Genomic DNA, 19,368 nt, shown 5'->3' with positions numbered 1-19,368 from the left:
TAGGGAACCGGACACTTCCTTATCAGGCTAAAGATATAGGTCTCTGACATCTGGGCTCTGATCTTCCTGTGGAGGATCATAAGTCATAAAACAGAGTCATTAACAAAGGTACAAGCAAAACAGAGCCATTAACGAAGGTATGCGAAAAGGGAGAAGGCAAAGAGAAAAGAAAAAAACCTTACAGGTTCATCTTGGCGTTAGTTATGTCAAGCCCTCAGTTGCCCATTCTGAAAAGGAGAAAACATGCTGGGGAGTATTAGGGGTCACAAGATTGGATTGACATTGTGTCCGCAACAATGGGCTCAAGCATAGCAACGATTGTGAGGATGGCACAGGACCGGGCAGTGTTTCGTTCTGTTGTACACAGGGTCGCTATGAATCGGAAGCGACTCGACGGCATCCAATAGCAACAACAACTGTACTGCTCTATCCTTTTTACAGATGAAGAAGCCGAGGCCCAGACGTGCATCAGTTGGTCACTCAGCTGTATAATGCTGTAGTTGGAGATGGAGTTCTGAGCTCATGCTGTCACCATTCGGCTCTGTATGTGTTGTTGTTAGCTGCTCTATATATAGTGAGGCTAAAAATGCTGTGTGAGTTCAGAAGAGAGGGTTGGATTCCTTAGAAGTTTGACTGGAGGTTGTGGGGTCTGTGGGGTAGGATCAGCGTGTTTGGGGACGTGCTGCACCCTCTTCAGAAAAGCCTGGGAGGTAGGAGGAGCATCCTGCAGGGAGAGGGGCTGCGCGCCCTGCAGACCGTACTTGGCGGTGTCCTCTGGAGTCAGGTCGGGGCGTGGGAAGGAGGTGGGGATGTGGGTGATGCTGCTGTCAGGTTTATCACACTATCTCATACCTGATAAATCCGGTGCGGGAGAGAGCGGAGTTGGGGAGGCTGCAAGGGAGGCAGCTGTAGTAACCAAAGCCCGAGGTCAAAGGGTCCCCACTGATCAGGGCTTTAAATAGGACTGGAGAAGAAGAATTGGCAGTTGGTGACAAATTGGTCAAAGGAAATGAAGAAGAGAGGAAAGTGTGGAAAATGTTCAGAAGTCTTGGGATGCCCTGGTAGCCCAGTGGTTAAGCGCTCAGCTGCTCACCAAAAGACTGGACCCACCAGCTGCTCCTTGGAAACCCTATGGGGCAGTTCTACTCTGTCCTGTACGGTCGCTATGAGTCGGAATCGACTTGACTGCAGTGGGTTTGGTTTTTTTGGTTTAGATTGGATGGTAGGTCCTGTTGTTTGAGGACCTCAGAGTGATGTGTTTTTGTGCTTAGTCTTTAGTGATATGACCCTCTGCCATCGAGTCGATTCCGACTCATAGTGACCCTGTAGGACAGAGTAGAACTGCCCCGTAGGATTTCCAAGGAGCAGCTGATGGATTTGAACTGCCCACCTTTTGGTTAGCAGCCAAGCTCTTACCCGCTGTGTGACCAGCGTATCTAGGATTACTTGACTGCTGAATTATAATGAATATTCAGACTCCCCCATCTGCTTGGGAGTTCTAACTGGCATTAACTGGTTTACCTGAAGGTCTTTCAGTTGCCAGCCATGTTTTGGCTCTATTGTTGGAAGGGCTGGTGTAGCTTTGCTTTATACTACTTGTCCCATGTTTTAAATCTCACTTCAATACCTGGGGGCTACTTTAGCGTGGAGGCTGAGAGGTGTTGACAGAGGTTAACTGTGCAGACCACATTTTCTGAGGTTGGCTAGAGGAAATTTGTTTCCTTGGTAAAATGGTAGGTTTAGCCTGTCTATTTCAGAGCCATTTACCTAAAACAGATGAGTAGAAACACCAACAATAAAAAAGAGAAACCCCCAATCTCTTTCCCATCTTTTCAAGCAGGAGGCAGGATGCACTGAATTTTCACTTGATTTTTCCTGCACTCGTTTCATCGTTAGCACCCCACACGTTTTCCTTTTTTATTTATTTGCAATGTATTTGGTGGAAATCATTTTTCAGCCTTGTGTAACACGCCTTCCTAAAGACCAAGTACGGAGTCAGCGATGTAACCAGGGTTGAGGCAGAAGGATGAATACAGGGAGCCACAATATGGGGTAAGTGTGAGCCAGTGAAGTGCACAGAGCGCCACGTTATAATTGTGGTTGTTAGGTGCCGTAGAGTTGGTTCCATTTCATAGCAACCCTGTGTACAACAGAATGAAATGCTGCCCGGTCCTGCACCATCCTCACAATCGTTGTTATGCTTGAGCCCATTGTTGCAGTCACTTTGTCAGTCCATCTCGTTGAGGGTCTTCCTCTTTTTCACTGACCCTCTAAACCAAGCATGATGTCCTTCTCCAGGGACTGGTCCCTTCTGATAACATGTCCAAAGCATGTGAGACGAAGTCTAGCCATCCTTGCTTCCAAGGAGCATTCTGGCTGTACTTCTTCCAAGGCAGATTTGTTCATTCTTTTGGCAGTTCATGGTGCATTCAGTATTCTTCACCAACACCACAATTCAAAGGCATCAGTTCTTCTTCGGTCTTCCTTGTTCATTATCCAGCTTTCATGTGCATATGAGGCGATTGAAAACACCATGGCTTGGGTCAGGCGCACCTTAGTCCTTCAAGTGACCTCTTTGCTTTTGAACACTTTAAAGAGATCTTTTGAGCAGATTTGCCCAATGCAATGTGTCATTTGATTTCTTAACTGCTGCTTCCATAGATGTTGATTTTATTGAGATTTCCTATGTGTTGATTATTCTGAATGCTTTACATGTTTGGTTTTATGTCAGCATCAAAAAAATTTGGAGGTGCATTCAGTAGTCCCCCCTTATCCACGGGGGATATGTTCCAAGACCCCCTAAGGATACTGAAACCTTGGATAGTACCAAACCCTATATATATACTATGTTTTGTTCTATACATACATATCTATGATAAACTTTAATTTTTAAATTAGAACAGTAAGAGATTAACAACAATATCTAATAATAAAGTAGACACATTAAAGTAGAACAATTATAACGATATACTGTCATAAAAGTTAAGTGAATGTGGACGGTTAACTTCAGAGGACAGAAACCGTGGCCTGTTTTCTCTGCCTTCAGATCAGCTAGCACAGTGGGAGGTGCATTAAGTCCCGACTACATGAAAAATACGATTTAAAGGATGAGTTTACATTAAGTAAGACTGTAGTGCAAGATCTGTATAGGACCGTGACTTATATTAGCTTTGAAGGTTGTAAAGAAAAAACCATCTTTTGAGGCTGCCTTAAATATAATTCAGGGCAGGATAAGCTAGGGATACCTTAAGTCCCCTTGTCTGTTTTATGATTATGCAAATCTGAAAGTTCAAGTATTTTTCTCCAGCAGTTTTCCTAGAATTTTTCTGAGACCTACATCCAGGTGTTTGATATGGGAGCGTGCCAAGCATTTGCATGTGATTTGAATATGAATTAATGGGATACAATTATTTAGATAAGAGTGGAATAAATGCTAAGTATTTTTAGATATAATTTGACTCAAAGGCCCTCCCACTTTAGAACGGGGTGGGAGGCACTGTTTGTCTTAGTAGGCCGCTTGTGGGTAGGATGAGGGAGGTTATCACGGGAAGTCTCTGAGGGCTGTGTGTGCCCAGCATTAGCCGTGGTGGACATTTCCATTTCACTCATGGAACATGTACTGAGTACCTGCCACCTGCGCTGTCTGCCTATACGTGCTGGCCATACAAAAACTCATAATGGTAAATGACAATGATGAGCTCATCTTTTAAGTCCTTATTGTGTGCCAGATACCACGCTGACTATCTCACATTTAATTTTCTCTTCATTTCCAATAGGCATTTGACATAGATGGGGTTATCTCGATTTCACAGAAAAGGAAAGGGAAAAAGCTTATAAATTTTGCTTGTAAGGGCAAAACCAAATCCATTGCCATGGGGTTGATTCCGACCCATAGCAACCCTACAGGACGGAGTAGAACTGCCCCATAGGGTTTCCAAGGAGTGGCTGGTGGATTCGAATTGCCAAGCTTTTGGTTAGCAGCCGAGCTCTTGCAAGCAGGGCCCTGAACCACTGTGCCACCAGAACCTTGCTTGCAAGGAAGGGAGCTAGAATTTCAACTGAGGCTTGTTGGAACCACCCGTACCCTCCTCAAAGCTGTCACTGTCTTGGAGGACACATTGGGGACCTGATTCTCACACGGCCACTTAAGCAGCCAGTTCATTTCTCCCCACCTCCCAGCCTCAGTTTTCCATCCCGTAAAATGGGACTTCTCCTGCCTAAGTTACTTGGCTGTTCCGAGGATCATGTGAGGGTGGGCACATCTGCTGCTTTAATGGCAGGGAGAGACACTTATTATTACCATGATTTCTTTCTTTCTGCTTGCTGTTGGGCACAGGTGTGGAGAGCGCTTGCTGTTCTGTATTCAGCTCATATCCTTTTGGTTTCGTCTTAGGTCCCCACGGTTAGTGATTGATGAACTACAGGTGTGGTTTGGGAGCGCTGGTGGCATAGTGGTTAAAGCATTCCACTGCAAACTGAAAGGTCGGTGCTTCCAGTCTTTACCAGCTGCTCCACGGGAGAAGGATGTGGCAGCCTGCTTCTGTAAAGATTTACAGCCTTGGAAACCCTATGGGGCGTTTCCACTCTGTCCTACAGGGCCCCTATGATTTGGAAACCACTGGAGGGCAGTGGGTTTTTGGGTTTAGGTGTGGTTTGGATGGGGTGAATATTAATAGCTATGAAAATGACGCTAGACTGAGTTTCAGATGTGGCTTTGATGCAAATGTGGCCTTGATGTTAGAGGTGTTAGGGTCAAGGACAAGGCTGCCTTTTAGGGAAGTGATGCTCCCTGGAGCCAGTCTGGGTGTGGCCCACCCTGTCCCTCTTCAGGAGGCTGGTATCAGTACCTTCTCTTGCAAGTACTTTGGCTGCAAGGGAAACTTTTTTTTTTTTTTTTTTTTTTAAAACTCTAACAGCTATTAGGTGACATGCCAAGTAAAGGAGATCCAGACAGAGAGCTGTCCCCATTGCTGTGGTATGGGGAACAGGGGAGTCGCTTACACAGAGCCTGGTGATGCTCCTTTTTCCACGCTGTTGTGAACTCTGCAGTGAGGTTCTCATTGCTGATTTCAGGGGACCCTTCTGCCATGAGGGATAGAGCAGTGCCTCCACCCCACACCCTTTACCGAGCCTGCCCCCAGGCCTCCTCTGCCCACCCCAGGTCAGTCTGTTATTGCACATTGCCTCCTGGGTCCTGGGTCGGGAGTCAGTCCCTCCTGTTTTCTCAGGAACCTCAGTCTATCTTGTGCTGTAACTCCTTCCTCCCCTGGATTTGTGTCTGGTAGCGTTCAAACGTACACAAAGCTCTCAGGTCCCGGATCTCCCTCGACCCCGCGACCCCTCCAGCATTTTTCCCATTTTTCTCTTCTTGCTCTAAGCTTTTCCAGAAGCCTCCCGTGTGCTCATTCCCTCCCTCACCTCCCGCTTATTTCTCCGCTCTTTCCAGTCTGGCTCTGCCCTCGCCATTCCACTGAGACACCCCTCACTAAGATGACGCGTGACAGCCACACAGCTCATCCTGACAGGTATTTTCTTTGGGGGCATTCCCCGCAACACTTGATCCTGTTGACCTCTCCCTTCCCTCGGCTTCTGAGGTACAGCACTCCTGGTTTCCCTCCCTGTCCGTCTGGCTACTCTGCCTTCGTTTGTGGGCTTTTCCTCCTCTACTAGACCCTTCAGTCAGCGTCGCATTTCCCGGGGGTCTGCCCGAGGCCCTTGCCTCCTCTCCCTCCGGTTACCCTCTCCCTGGGTGATCTCAGTTACTACCTTCCTGCAGGTGGTTTACAGCTGTCCGACTCCAGCCTGGACGTCTCTGCACTCTAGACCTGCGTATCTAAGTGCCTGTAAGAAACATTTTGTCCTGTTGTCTGTCACCTCAAACTTAAGATGTTTAAGACTGAACTTTGTGTCCTTCCTTCATCACCCTCTCCAAAAGAAAACAAACAAACAAACAACCCAGTCCTGCTGTGCCCTGTCTCTGGAGATATTACCATCCCAGAAGCCTCCTTGACAACCCACTCTTCTGTCATTCCTTCTCACACATTAAAATCAGTCCTACTGAGTTTCACTCCTACCCACCCATTGCCGTCGAGTCAATTCTGACTCATAGCGACCCTATAGGACAGAGTAGAACTGCCCCATACGGTTTCCAAGGAGCGCCTAGTGGAGTCGAACTGCCCACCTTTTGCTTAGCAGCCGTAGCTCTTAACCACTGTGCCACCAGGGTTTCCTTCACTCCTAAATATCCCTCAGATCTACCGCCTTCTCCACACCTCTGCCACCACCAACTTGGTCCAAGCTACCATTATCTGATGCTCAACTCCTATAAGAGCCTGCCTGCTGATCCCAGCACCTGCTCCTCCCCTCCTTTCCATTTAGTCTGACCCTAGTCCAGTCAGTTGTCCATACTGTGGACCTATTCAGATCACATGATGTCACCCACCTGCTTCAATCTTGTTAGTATTCTTCCGATAAAGACCAGAGTCCCAGTCTGGCTTCATCTCACAGCTGTGTCTCTCTCCTTCTGTCCCACCCATGATGTCCTTCTTTCTTTCATTTCCCCAACTGTACAGCCTTATACATGCTCTTCCTCTATCTCTCTTCTTTTTTTTTTTTAAAATAATTTATTTTATTTTATTTGTTGAAAATATATATAGCAGAACATACACCAATTCAAGAGTTTCTACATGGAAGATTCAGTGATGCTGATTACATTCCTTCAGTTGGGCAACCATTCTCACCCTCCTTTTCTGAGTTGTTCTTTCCCAGTGACATAAACACATCTCCCCCAAGCAGCCTGTTGTCAGCTTGACCCAGTATAGATAGTTCTTTAAAAGAGCACAGTGGTCAGGTTGTATATTTCTCGCTAATTAAGCTCAACTATTGTTTGGTTCAAGAAGACTTCAGGTGATGTTTTTGTTCTAAGATTTAAAGATGATGTCAGGGCAGTAGTTTTGGGGCTTCATCCAGCCTCCATGACTCCAGAAAATCTGGATTCCATGAGAATTTGAAATACTGTTCTCCATTTTCCTCCTTTTGATAAGGGTTCTTCTATAAGATTTTTGATCAAAATATTCAGTAATTGTAGTTAGGCATTTTGATTAAAGTGCCATCAGATCTCATGGCAAAGGAGGCAATTGTTCATGGGGGCAGTTAGCCACACATTCCATTTCCTCCTATTCTTGCCTCTGGTTCTCCTCATAACTTGTTAGACATACACACATCAATGATTGTTATGCCTTCCCAATAAATTAACCCTTTTATTGTTATGAAATCCACCTCTTTATCTCTGATAATGCTCTTAATCTTGCAGTCTACCTTATCTGATATTAATGTAGCCACCCCAGCCCCCTTAAGATATTCACTGCTGCATGGTGTATTTATTTTTCCATCCGTTTACTTCCCCCCAGCCCCCTTAAGATATTCACTGCTGCAGGGTGTATTTATTTTTCCATCCGTTTACTTCCAACTTCTCTGTGTCTGTATATCAAAAATATGTCTGTATAGTTAAAGTACAGCATGTAGTTGAGCTCTGCTTTTTTATCCATTCTGACAATCCCTGTCTTTTTAATTGGAGTGTTTAGACCGTTAACATTTAATTAGCATTTAATGTAACTATGGATATGGTTGGGTTTAGGTCTGCCATTTTACTCTGTTTTCTCTGCCTCCCTTCCTGCTTTCTTTTACATTCTTAGACTTTTTTTTTAGAATTTTAATTTATCTACTGGGACTTTAGTTATAGCTCTTTGCATCACTTTTTTTTCGTCGTTGCTTTAGGAATTACGAGATAGATCTCTAACTTCAGTCTCTTTAGAGTGCACGTTGTACCCCTTCACGTAAAATGTCAGAACCTTGCCGTTGCAAGGGTCTTCCTCTTAGTTAATTCCCACACAGCCACTACTTGTCTGTCCGTGCAGGCTTGCATGTTGCTATGATGCTGAACAGGTTTCAAAGAAGCTTCCAGACTAGGAAAGGCTGGCAGATCTGCTTCTGAAAGTCAGCCAGTGAAAACCCTGTGGATCCAAAGGGTCCAGTCTGCAGCAGATCATGGAAGTGGCATAGGACCAGGCAGTGTTTCAGTCTTTTGTGCACAGGATCACCATGAGTCGAGGGCCAATTTGATGGCAGCTAATAACAACAACACCTATTACTACTACTTCTGGTCAGAGCTCAACTCAAAGGCCAGTTCTTCAGAAATTCTTGCCTGACTTCTCTGACTAGGCTAAGCCTCTGTTCTGGGTGTTCTGAACAGGAGTTGCTTCTCTTTGGGGCATTTACCACTGTGAAATCCCCAGCACTTAGCACAGTGCTGAGTGCTTAGTTATCTGTTGAACGAATAAAGAGGAGCCCTGAATTGTGGCTTGAAGAATATAACAGATTTCATGTTAACGCCTTTCAGGCGATGGGAATGGCATGATGTAAGGCTTAGTGGTTGAAAAGACAGTGTGGGCTGCGGGATGCATATATAGTCAAGTAGATTAAATGAAAGCTAAAATATAAAAATAAAAAATAGATATAATAATAGTAGCCACCATCTGCAGAGCTAGCACTGTGCTAAAACTCTTTGCACACTGTATCTTATGGAGTCTCAGTCCTGTAAGTTATTGTTAACCTCATGTCAAATGAAGCAGCTGAGGTACAGAGAGGTACTTACCTTGGTCCCCAGTCATAGACAAGCGATCTGCATTCAAACTCAGATTCGTGGGATTCTCACACTCACAATGGAAGTGGGATTGGAAAGTGGAGCTTAATTGTTCCAGGCTTTGTTTTTTTGTCTTTTTAAAAATTTTATTGTTGTACTTTAAGTGAAAGTTTACAATTCAAGTTAGTCTCTCATACAAAAATTTATACATACGTTGTTACGTGACCCTAATTGCTCTCCCTATACTGTGATAGCACACTCTTCCTTTCTACCCCTGATTTCCTGTGTCCATTCAACCAGCTCCTGACCCTCTCTGCCTTCTCATCTCACCTCTGGACAGGAGCTGCCCATTTAGTCTCATGTATCTACTTGAGCTAAGAAGCACACTCTTCACGAGTATCATTTTATGTCGCATAGTCCAGTCTAATCTTTGACTGAAGAGTTGGCCTTGGGAATGGTTTTAGTGCTGGGTTGACAGAGAGTCCAGGGGCCATGCTTTCTGGGGTTCTTCTAGTCTCAGTCAGACCATTAAATCTAGTCTTTTTACTATAATTTGAGTTCTGTACCCCACTTTTCTCCTGCTCCAACAGGGACTCTCTGTTGTGTTCCCTGTCACGGCGGTCACTGGTGGTAGCCGGGCACCATGCAGTTCTTCTGGTCTCAAGCTGGTGCAGTGCCCCGTTATGTGGCCTTTTCTGTCTCTTGGGCTAATGCTTTCCTTGTGACTTTGGTGTTCTTCGTTCTCCTTTAATTGTTCCAGGCTTTGAATGCCAGTCCAAGGTATTTGTGTTTTGATTCAGACTCAGAGCTGGGTAGAGAGAAGACCAGGGGTGTTACTGAGGGTCTGTATAGTGTTGTGTTAGATGCTTCTATGCTTCACCTCCTTCTGGGAAAAAAAAAAAAAAGTGAGACGCCTTCTGAGGCTTTGGATGGGGGAGTGAAGAAACAAAAACAATGTTTCAGGGAGATTCATCCGGGATCTGAGGGCAAGCCAGATTGGAGACAGCAGTCTGGATTTGGGGGGGAGATGTGTGAGGAGTGGCAGCCTGGGCCTGCTATGACAACAGCCGCCGTGAGACGGTGGCTGTGGTATTTTAAGGGAAGTATGGCTGGAATTGGTTAATGGTGAGGTATGAAGAAAGAATATTCCCTTTTCTTCTGGGTCATTTATATCTGCTCACTGTTGCCTAATGGACATTAAATATATCCATAATAGGGATTTTTTGTAGCCCAGTTCTCAAACAGGGATCTGCAGACATCCTGGGATCTGAGAGAACGGAAATGTAGACAAAGCTAGGAGTTATAAAACCATTTTTTTTTTTTTTTTTTTAAAGTTTGCTGTGTTGGTTCTGTGTGAGATCCCAGTCTGCATGACTGGCACATAAAAACCGAAAACCAAACCCATTGCCGTTGAGTCGATTCTGACTCATAGCGACCCTACAGGACAGAGTAGAACTACTCCATAGGATTTCCAGGGAGCAGCTGGTAGATTTGAACTGCTGATCTTTTTGTTAGCAGCCTGAGCTCTTAACCGCTGTGCCACTAGTGAGGTATTTTTCTACCTCTGTGGCGTTATCATCCCTGGTGAACATTTCTGTTCAGTTCATTACCAGTTGCTGTCGAGTCAATTCCAACTCATGGCAGCCCCGTGAGTAGAACTGTGCTCCGTAGAATTTCCGATGGCTGTGATCTTTTGGAAGTAGAACGCCAGGCTTTTCTTCTGAGATGCTTCTGGGTGGATGTGAACTGCCAGCCTTTCAGCCAGTAGCTGAGCGCTTAACCTTTGCACCACCCAGGGACTCCTTAGTTTGAGTAGGTAGCAGAGAACGTTGGGAGTTGCTGCACGTGATCTTCGCATCAGACAGTGAGGCTGTACGTTCTTAAAATTCCACGGAGGAGGTTAAGTGTGTGTGCGTGCACCTGTGTGCGTGTGCCCTCGTGATTTATTACCTGCTTTTGAGACGGTCATTGAAAGTTGTGCTAAACGGAACATTTTTTTTTTCCCTTGAGGGAGAAAGAGCTTAAGCAGTTTCCAAACTAAGATCAAAAGTTTTTACTTTCCCGATGAAACGTCTTACTGAAATTAAAAGGTTGCTTTGAAAGCGATCCAAAAAATAAAGATCATCCTCTGAAGTTCAAGGTAAATGCCTGTGATTTATGAATGCCTTTAGAGTTTGCCCAAAGTCCTGAGGGTCTAGGTTTTGGATCACCATGGGATACGGAAGTGCAGCGGTAACACTGGGCTTCCACGTTAACCTGGGCCATTTTCCATGCTTTTGTTTCCATTTATCTGTGGCTGCTTCTCTCCCTAGAATTGCTTTAAGGCCTGTTATTTTCCTTGAAATCAGTGACGAGAGGTGTGAGACTCCTAGCCTCCCTCTCATATTCGGGTTACTTTGGGACCAATTCTTTGTAAACCTGTGGAAATTCATACCCAGCATGGCCAAGTACACTGGGCTGTAAGTCACGGGCAGAGGGTCGGGCCCATAAATTCACATTCTCAGCTAGCATTGTCTTTTGGCTGAGTAAATATTATGTCTTGCACATGCATGCACAGCTGTTTTGCCTTGGTGCTGTTTATGATAAACAAATACATTTGAAACTGTCGTTGATGTCATAGTCCCTCCCCCCAACAGTTGTTAAAAAGACTTCCATTCCACAGGTTCTACAGTGGGACCTTTTCTGACCTTTAATAAGCAGTCCTTTTATTGGGGAAGGTTTGAAGCTGCTAATTTAGTGCCCAGAACACAAGCCTGGGAATCAGGAGACCCTGATTCATGGTTGAGTATGCACCCAAGTTTTTGGGGCCTTAATTGCCTCACCCTTGCAAAATAGGCAAAGTAGCTGCTGATGGTTCTTTTATAAAAATCAGTGACTTAAACCAAGTTCATGTCTCTGTCTCTGTAAGGGAAAGTCGTTGTAAGAATTTTGGCGGTTGTTATTCTCTTTTATTTAGAAAAATCTTTGAAGAGGTTCAAGGCTAGTGCGAGAGGAAGCTATTTGTGTCCGTTACAGATTCTGGCTTGGGGGTTTTAGAGGCATGCTGTTCCAAAATCTGGGCTCGCTCTTTTCTATTTCTGCCCGATTAGACTTGGCAAGGTCTTCAGAGCAAAGTGTCATAAAAGTTGGTTGTTTGAATTCATGTAATGCACGCTATCTCTTGTTCTGAATCTCTAAATGCTCCACGATGCCATTAAGCATCCGTGTCCTAGCCCAGTTTCCCAGCTGGGGTCTGGAGGCATTCTGAGGTTGGAGAGAATGCTTTCTCTGCAGAAGGGGTCTGTCGTTGCGTTGCTGGAGTTTGAGAAACACTGTCTGAGCAGCGATAGTAAACACTCTGGAATTTGAATCTTATTCCTAACTCATGGTTTGGATTCTTGCCACTAATCTTCACCCTTTTCAGAAACTTGAGATAATAAAGCATCAGGGTGCATTTGTTGCCTGTGCTGCTTTAGGTTTTGAACCCCTTTCACTTAATTTCTCTAGGAAGCTGACCTAAGGTGTTGTACCAGTAAACCCCAAATAGGGCTGACATCCGGGGCTCTGTTTGCTTTCTGATGTGATTGAGAACTCCGTAGCCCTGGTGTTTTGTTCACTGTGGGTCTATGGGAAGTTAAAGGAGTAAAAGGGAAGACTTTATACACTCGTCTTCTTCCTGGATCCCGTTGTGTGTGTGTAGTTTTGTATTTGTGCGTTTACAGTGGAGGAGGGGGTGTGGCAGAGAATTCTGACCAGGCGTTTCTTCATGAACTTTCCTGCTCCTGTGCTAAGATGATATTCCAGTCTCTTCCTGGTGATGGGTGCGGCACTGAGCCTGGGCAGGGACGCCTTGGTTCTCTAGAAAACCGGAAACGGGCGTTCTCAAAGTGTGGTCCTTGGATAGGCGTCTCCTGGGAACTTGTTAGAAATTCAATCTCAGGCGCCATCCCAGGCCTTCAGAACTGGGAGCTGTGAGTTGGGTAGGTGCCCAGCAAGCGCTATCTTAGCACGCCCTGTAGGGCGGGATTCTGACGCATGCCACAGCTTGAGAACCACTGCTTGAGGCCAGGGTCTTTTCCGTTTTCCCAGCGGGCTTTTTGCATCTCTGAGTGGTGACTGGAGCTTCAGGTTATCACTTTCCTGAACCAGGAATTTGACACAAATAATATTCATAGTAATAATGCTAATTGCTAGCCATATTCCTGTAGCCTGAAGGTTACGAGGATCGACTCTTATGAATCTGGGTTTGGATTCTTAACCACTGTGTGAATTTAGGCAAGTTAACATCTCTGCTTCATTTCCTTAGCTATAAAATGGAGGTAATAACAGTAGAAACTTCCTATTTTATGGTTGAGGAAACTGCGGTACGGAAGCTGTTCCAGAGCTTGCCTAGAGTCACCGTGAACTGATGTGGGGGTTCATGTTCAGCACAATCTGATTGCAGATCCTGGGCTCTTGAGCACTGCTTCCTCCTGCATGCATGTCCGTTTAGTCATCCTTACGCTGGCGTCAGCTTCCTGTCCACCAGTAGCCACAGTGGCAAGCCATGGGAATGCCCGCGTGAAGTCGGAATTGAAACATCTCCATCATTGTGGACTCTGGCACTGAGCAGGACGTAGACTTCACAGGATGAAGCTTAGCGCTTCTTAAACCTGGAGTCTCCAGACCCTCTTGGAGAAGAAGCTGGGCTCTAGAGAATACAAGCTGTCACTCTAGGTCCGTGGTGGGCAGTGGGAGCACTGTGGGAATCTCTGAAGGCGGTTGTTGGTTGTCACGATGATTGTGGGTGGCGCGAGGCATGCTAGGTGTCCTCACCGTGCCGACAGACCGTTGGGCTCAGTGGAGGATTGTCCTGTATCAACAGCGCTTTCAAATGTGCCACCAGATGGACCTTCAACATCTATATTTTCCCCTTCATCTCAGGTGGGAATCTGACTATTTTACATATGATCTCAAAGAAGTGTCTTTTTTTTTCCCCATGATTTTAATATACATTTAATAGTAAGTTTCTGAGGAACGTAACTGTTGTGTCTTTAATAGGCTAGCAGAAGATTGTATGTTGTTAGTTTGAAACTTTACCAAGCGTTTTTTTCATTGTTTAAAAATTGATGTCACGCTGTTCCTGGTATTTGAAATGGCAGTACGACACACCTGCATCATCCTGCATTTTGTAGTGACCGCATTACAGCGATACTAGGAATAGGAACAAACATTTAACAACTTCTTTGTGTGCCAGAGGAGCCCTGTTGGCACAGTGATTAAGCGCTTGGCTGCTAACCAAAATGTCGGTGGTTCAAACCTACCAGCCACTCCATGGGAGAAAGATGTGGTGGTCTGCTTCTGTAAAGAGTACAGCCTTGGAAACCCTATAGGCAGTTCTTCTCTGTCCTATAGTGTCGCTATGAGCTGGAATCGACTTGAAGGCAGTAGGTGTTTGGTTTGGTTTATGTGTCAGAGTTTGATGTGCCCACGGATTACCTGGGAATTTGTTGAAATGTAGGTTTGATTGTGGGAGGGCCTGAGATCCTGTATTTCTAAGTAGCTCCCCAGGGATGCCGATGATGGCCACACTTGGAGTAGGGAGGGTCTAGCGTCGTTTGCCTGACCATTCTACAAAGGATATTTACTTTTGAAGTACGTCTTTTATGATAACTTGCTTCCCGTTTATTTTAGAGTTAGGGCATTATATTGATTTTTTTTTTTTTTTTAATATTGGTACAAGTAGGCTCTTATCTATGGATTTCATTTCACACTAGGAGAAGGGGTATTCAAAAATATTTGTTGTAAAAGATTGTATTTTGGGCTTGATGGGTAGGAGTCACTGCTCTGGGTGACAAAGTTGTGCTGTTCATAAATACAGATGAAGTTCTGGGCCCTGAAGTCACGGAGTAGTGATTCAAAAGATGCCCGTGTTCCTTGTCCGAGCAGGTTATCATTCACCTGTTCACCCTTTCAGCAACTGTTTATTGAATGCCTGCTGTGTGTGCCGTGTGCCAGGCCCTGCTCTGCGTGCTTGGCACACACCAGTGAATAAAACTAAGATCTCCTGGACCTCACCTTCCAGTGGGGGAGACAGACGATTCACACAGCAAGTACACCACAGGGTGTTTCAGGTGACGAGTGGTATGGATTACCAGAGGATTAGGAGTGCTGAGGTGAAGGGAGTGAGGGGGGCAGTTCCAGTTTTAAATAACGTCATCAGGTTTCTCACTGAGAACGTAAAATTTGAGCAAACTTAAGGAGGCCTGGGAGTTGAGTATGCAGATGCCAGGGGAAAGGGCACGCCAGGAAGAGGGAACAGAGTGCAAAGGTCCTGAGGCTGGAGAACAGGCTGGCATGTTTGTGGACCATAGCAGACCAGCGTGACTGGAGTCGAGCGAGTGAAGGGGAGTGTGGTTAGAGGTGCTGTTAGGACGGTAAGGGGCATAGGGCAGGATCACACAGGGGCTTGTGGGTCATCACAGGGCCTTTGGCTTACACTCAGAATAAAATGCAGGGTCATTGCAGGTTTAGAGTAGACGTGATGTGACCGCCCTGACGTGTTAAAAGTCTCCCTCTGGCTGCTTCGTTGAAGATGGGGCAAGGGTAGCAGCAGGAGGACATTAGTCAGGAGCCATTGACCACCCAAGCCTGAAATGGTGGTGACCCTGACTGAGTGGTGAGTGAGCAGCGGTCACATTCTGCACGAGTCTTACGTGACACTTACGGCGCAAGATTAAAATGTTCTGAGAACTCAAAGTTCCCAGCAACATCTGTGTGGATCTTAGTAAAACAGAACAAAACAAACTCATTGCCATCGAGTTGATTCCAACTTACAGTGACCCTATGGGACAGAGTAGAACTGCCCCATAGGATTTTCTAGGCTGTAATCTTTAGGAAGGCAGACTGTCACACCTTTCTCCTGCTGAGTGGCTGGTGGGTTTGAACCGCTGACCTTTTAGTTAGCAGAGAGCTTAACCACTGGGCCCCCTAGTTAACTATAAAGAAAATCTGAGGTGGCTGATAGATATGTCACCACGGTTATATTTTCTTTTCCTTCTGGACTCTCTGTGTGTGTGTGTGTGTGTGTGTGGGTGGGTGTGAGATGTCTCTCCAGGCCAGTGAATTGTTTGCAGTCATACGGAGGAGCAGCTCACTGAGCTGGTGCTAGGTTAGAATAGAAGGTGAAGCAGCAATAAATGGAACTGGCTGGTCCTCCAAGCCACACATTTCCTCTTGATTAAGCCAGCATGTATTTTTAGTAAAAACATACGCTGTTACTCAATTAATGTTTCTTGTAAGACTCTGATGGTGACTCAAGGATAGAAATTCGATTTTCTCTTCCCACCAGTCATGATCCCGTTTGTGCCCGTCTTATTAGGCTCTGAGACTACAGAAAAATTGTTTGTCTACTCGCTTTATCTAAGTTGACTGAAGCCTTTCTGACTTAAAATACACATTTAGTAGTTGTGCCCTAGATTTTCAAATAATTAAATTTGAAAGTATGAGAGCGGTTTGAGATGTCGTCTGATAATGCGTGTGTAACTCATTTTCTATGCAGATTGTGATTTCAGTAACCTTCTGTGCTTGGAGGAGGCTTTGTTACCATCGAGCTACAGTTCTTAAAACGGGGTCTTTTGAAAGCCCGCCAAAACAGTGGCCCGCCAAGGTATTAGTAAGAGTGCACACAATTAAGTAAAATTACATGGCGTGTGTCCAGGAGATCTCAGTTCCCAGCCAAGTGACCTTTTAGACTTGTCAGGTACTTATATATCATAAACTACTTTATTCTAAGGTTTCCTGATGAATCACAGCAGTGACTTTAATCAATCATTTTTTTCCTCATTCTCTACTAGTAGCACTCATTTATGAAGAATAAGTGTATTCTCATTCTTGAGTTGTGATAAGCATTTTGCTGACTCTCACTGAGATCATTTCTTGGCTTGGAGTGGGGGATCAGAAGGTAACTGCAGTGTGGCTTCATTTACTTAAGCCTCTCCCTCTTATTCCTTTATGTCTGTATTTTAGGAAATCTGATTTAGTCCCATAACTCAGTGATAATCTGAGCAGGGCAAGTGTGTTTTTTTTTCAGTCTTAGGCTATTTTTGATGTGTTGTGACCTTGAAAAAGTTTTATTTTTTCTTATATCTGTCCTATAGGAGATCTTTTTAAGCAGAGTCGGAATTGTAACCGTATATTTTTGGACTAAGTTTTCATGTGGCATTTGTTGTGTGACAGCGTGGCGTCCTGGAAATTTCCTAGTCTAAGATATAAACCAAACCTGTTGCTATCGAGTGGGTTCTGACTCATAGCGACCCTGTAGGACAGAGTAGAACTGCCCCATAGAGTTTCCAAGGAGTGACTGGTAGATTCAAACTGTGGACCTTTTGGTTAGTAGCCGAGCTCTTCACCACTGTGCCACCAGGGCTCCAGTCTGGATACAGGAGACAGGATTTCAGTGCTGGCCTTGTTGAGTTACTATACTAGGTTAGTGAGCTCGTTGAGCCTCATTCTTCTCATCTGTCAAGTAGGCATGAAAATACACCACCAGCGACTACCTCAGAGTTGTCAAGATCAGGTCAGCCAAAATGTATATGAAAGAACTTTGGGAACGGTAAACTTCCCTTCAGTTGTAGGTTGTGGTGTTTAAAGCTTGTGTCTAGGAATCCTTCATTCCCATCTTTGACTTGTTATGGGGTCTTGGATAAGCTGGTTGAACCAGTTTTCTTAAACAGAAACTAGCAGTATGTATAGGGGCTGATGAGGAAGGAAGAATCAGACCATGAGCTCTCTAGAAACCATTCTAGTTTTAAAATCCAACACCTATATTCAGCAGTATATAACACTTTTGAGTCATTCACTTTATCTCTTTAGACATTTATATATATGTATACATACACATATTCATACATACACATACTGAACTCTTTAAAGGGGCAGACATCCTAACACTTTACCCAGAAATACCTCAGGATGTAGCATTTAAGAATAAGGACGTTTTCCTATATAACCAAAACGTAATTATCACACCAAAGAAAACTAATAATAATTTTGTAATGTCCTCTAAGATTATATTCAAAATTCCCCACTGTTCCAAAAAATGTATTTTATAGTTGTTTCTTTTTTTTTCCCCAACCCAGAATCCAATCAAGGTTCTTCCATGGCATTTGATTGTTATGTTTTTTTTTAATACCTTTGAATCTAAAACAGTACTGCCCCTACCCCCCGTTTTCCATGACATTGACCTTTTTGAAGAACTCTGGCCAGTTTTCTTGTAGAATGCCTTCCATCATTGGGATTTGTCTTTTTCCTCATGGTGCTGGGTCACTGTGCCTCACGTCCCCATATTCTCTGTAAACTGGTAGTTAAGTCTAGGGACCTGGTTATATTGGTTTTTGAATTTCAATCTCTGCTGTCACGGACTTAGTGTGCTTTCAATAGTTCTCTTCTGCAGAGTATAGCAGAGTCACCCATTGCTTAGGCTGCAATACTATGAAGTACGTTGACGCTTTAACATCCTTCTGATTAATCAGTACTTTCTCTTGAACAGGATGAACTTACTGCTGTGAATGTAAAGCAAGGCTTCAACAATCAGCCGGCCTTCACTGGGGATGAACATGGCTCAGCCAGAAATATTGTAATTAACCCGTCAAAGGTAATACAAATTGTCCTTCTTCGAAAACTTGTGAAAAAGTGTGTATGTTACAGCCTTGATAGGTATTTAACATTGGTAAGTTAGTATTATTTAAACCACAGTCCATATTCAAATTTTCCCTAAAATCTCCTGTATGGATGGCTGTCCTGCCCCAGGAGCCAGTCATGGATCATCTACTGTATTTGGTTGTCATGTCGCTTTTAATCTAGAACAGTAACCCGCACCATTTTTTTTTTTTTTTGGTCTTACATGATTGTCATTTTGAAGGTTCTAGGCCAGTTATTTGTCATATATTCTAGTCCTATAGTCTAGATTTATCTAATTGTTTCTGTATAATAGGTTTCAACTTAAACATTTTTGGTAAGAAGACTCCATAGGTGATAGGTGTACTTCTTTTTGCATCGTATTAGGATGAGGCATGCAGTGGTAAAACCCCAAAAAACCAAACCCATTGCTGTCGAGTTGATGCTGACTCATAGCGACCCTAAGGACAGAGTAGAACTGTCCCAGAGGGTTTCCAAGGAGTGACTGGTGGATTTGAACTGCTGACCTTTTTGGTGAGTAGCTGAACTCTTAACCACTGTGCCACCAGGGCTGCATCAATGCTCGTTTGTCCTGTTATTGGTTATACCAAGTTTGATCACTTGATGAAGGTAGTCTCTGTCATCTCTCTCCATTCCTCCAAGTTATCTCTACAGGGTGAGACTCTGAGACCATAGAATATCTAGTTCTCTTACAAAATTCACCCTATGGTTTTAGCATCAATTAATGATCCTTGCTGAATGACTTATTTTGTTGATGGTTGCAAAGTGATGGTTTTTCTGATTGTCATTCTTCATGTACTTGTTAGTTGGCTTTCTTTTGTAAAGAAGAGCTTTCCCACCTCCATTTCTGGTATCACGTTAGACTCATGGATTCTTTTTTAAATTCAGTGTGTTATAATCCATTACTTTCTTTTCTTTTTTTGATGTTCAAATTGTCCCACATTTGCCGGTGGGGGCTTCTTCAGCCTGGCTCCTGAGTCCTTTTATTATGTCCTCATCTTTCTCTGAGTAATTCTTTACCTTGTGGCGCAGTAAAATATTCTCAACTCATGTTTTTCCCCATGCCGCAG

At 44.3% G+C, this 19,368-nt stretch overlaps 1 protein-coding gene across 1 annotated transcript in view; it reads left to right on the top strand.

Moving 5' to 3' along the window:
- Nucleotides 1–19,368, top strand: part of MED12L (mediator complex subunit 12L) — a 359,000-nt gene that overhangs the window by 20,933 nt on the left and 318,699 nt on the right. The window contains 1 exon segment of the mRNA XM_023733846.1: nucleotides 18,150–18,254. Within this exon segment, the coding sequence (XP_023589614.1) occupies nucleotides 18,150–18,254 (105 nt within the window).

This window comes from Trichechus manatus, unplaced genomic scaffold, assembly GCF_000243295.1.
Source record: "Trichechus manatus latirostris isolate Lorelei unplaced genomic scaffold, TriManLat1.0 scaffold00062, whole genome shotgun sequence".
NCBI classification, from domain to species: domain Eukaryota; kingdom Metazoa; phylum Chordata; class Mammalia; order Sirenia; family Trichechidae; genus Trichechus; species Trichechus manatus.
This window is presented reverse-complemented; position numbering and strand designations above follow the sequence as displayed.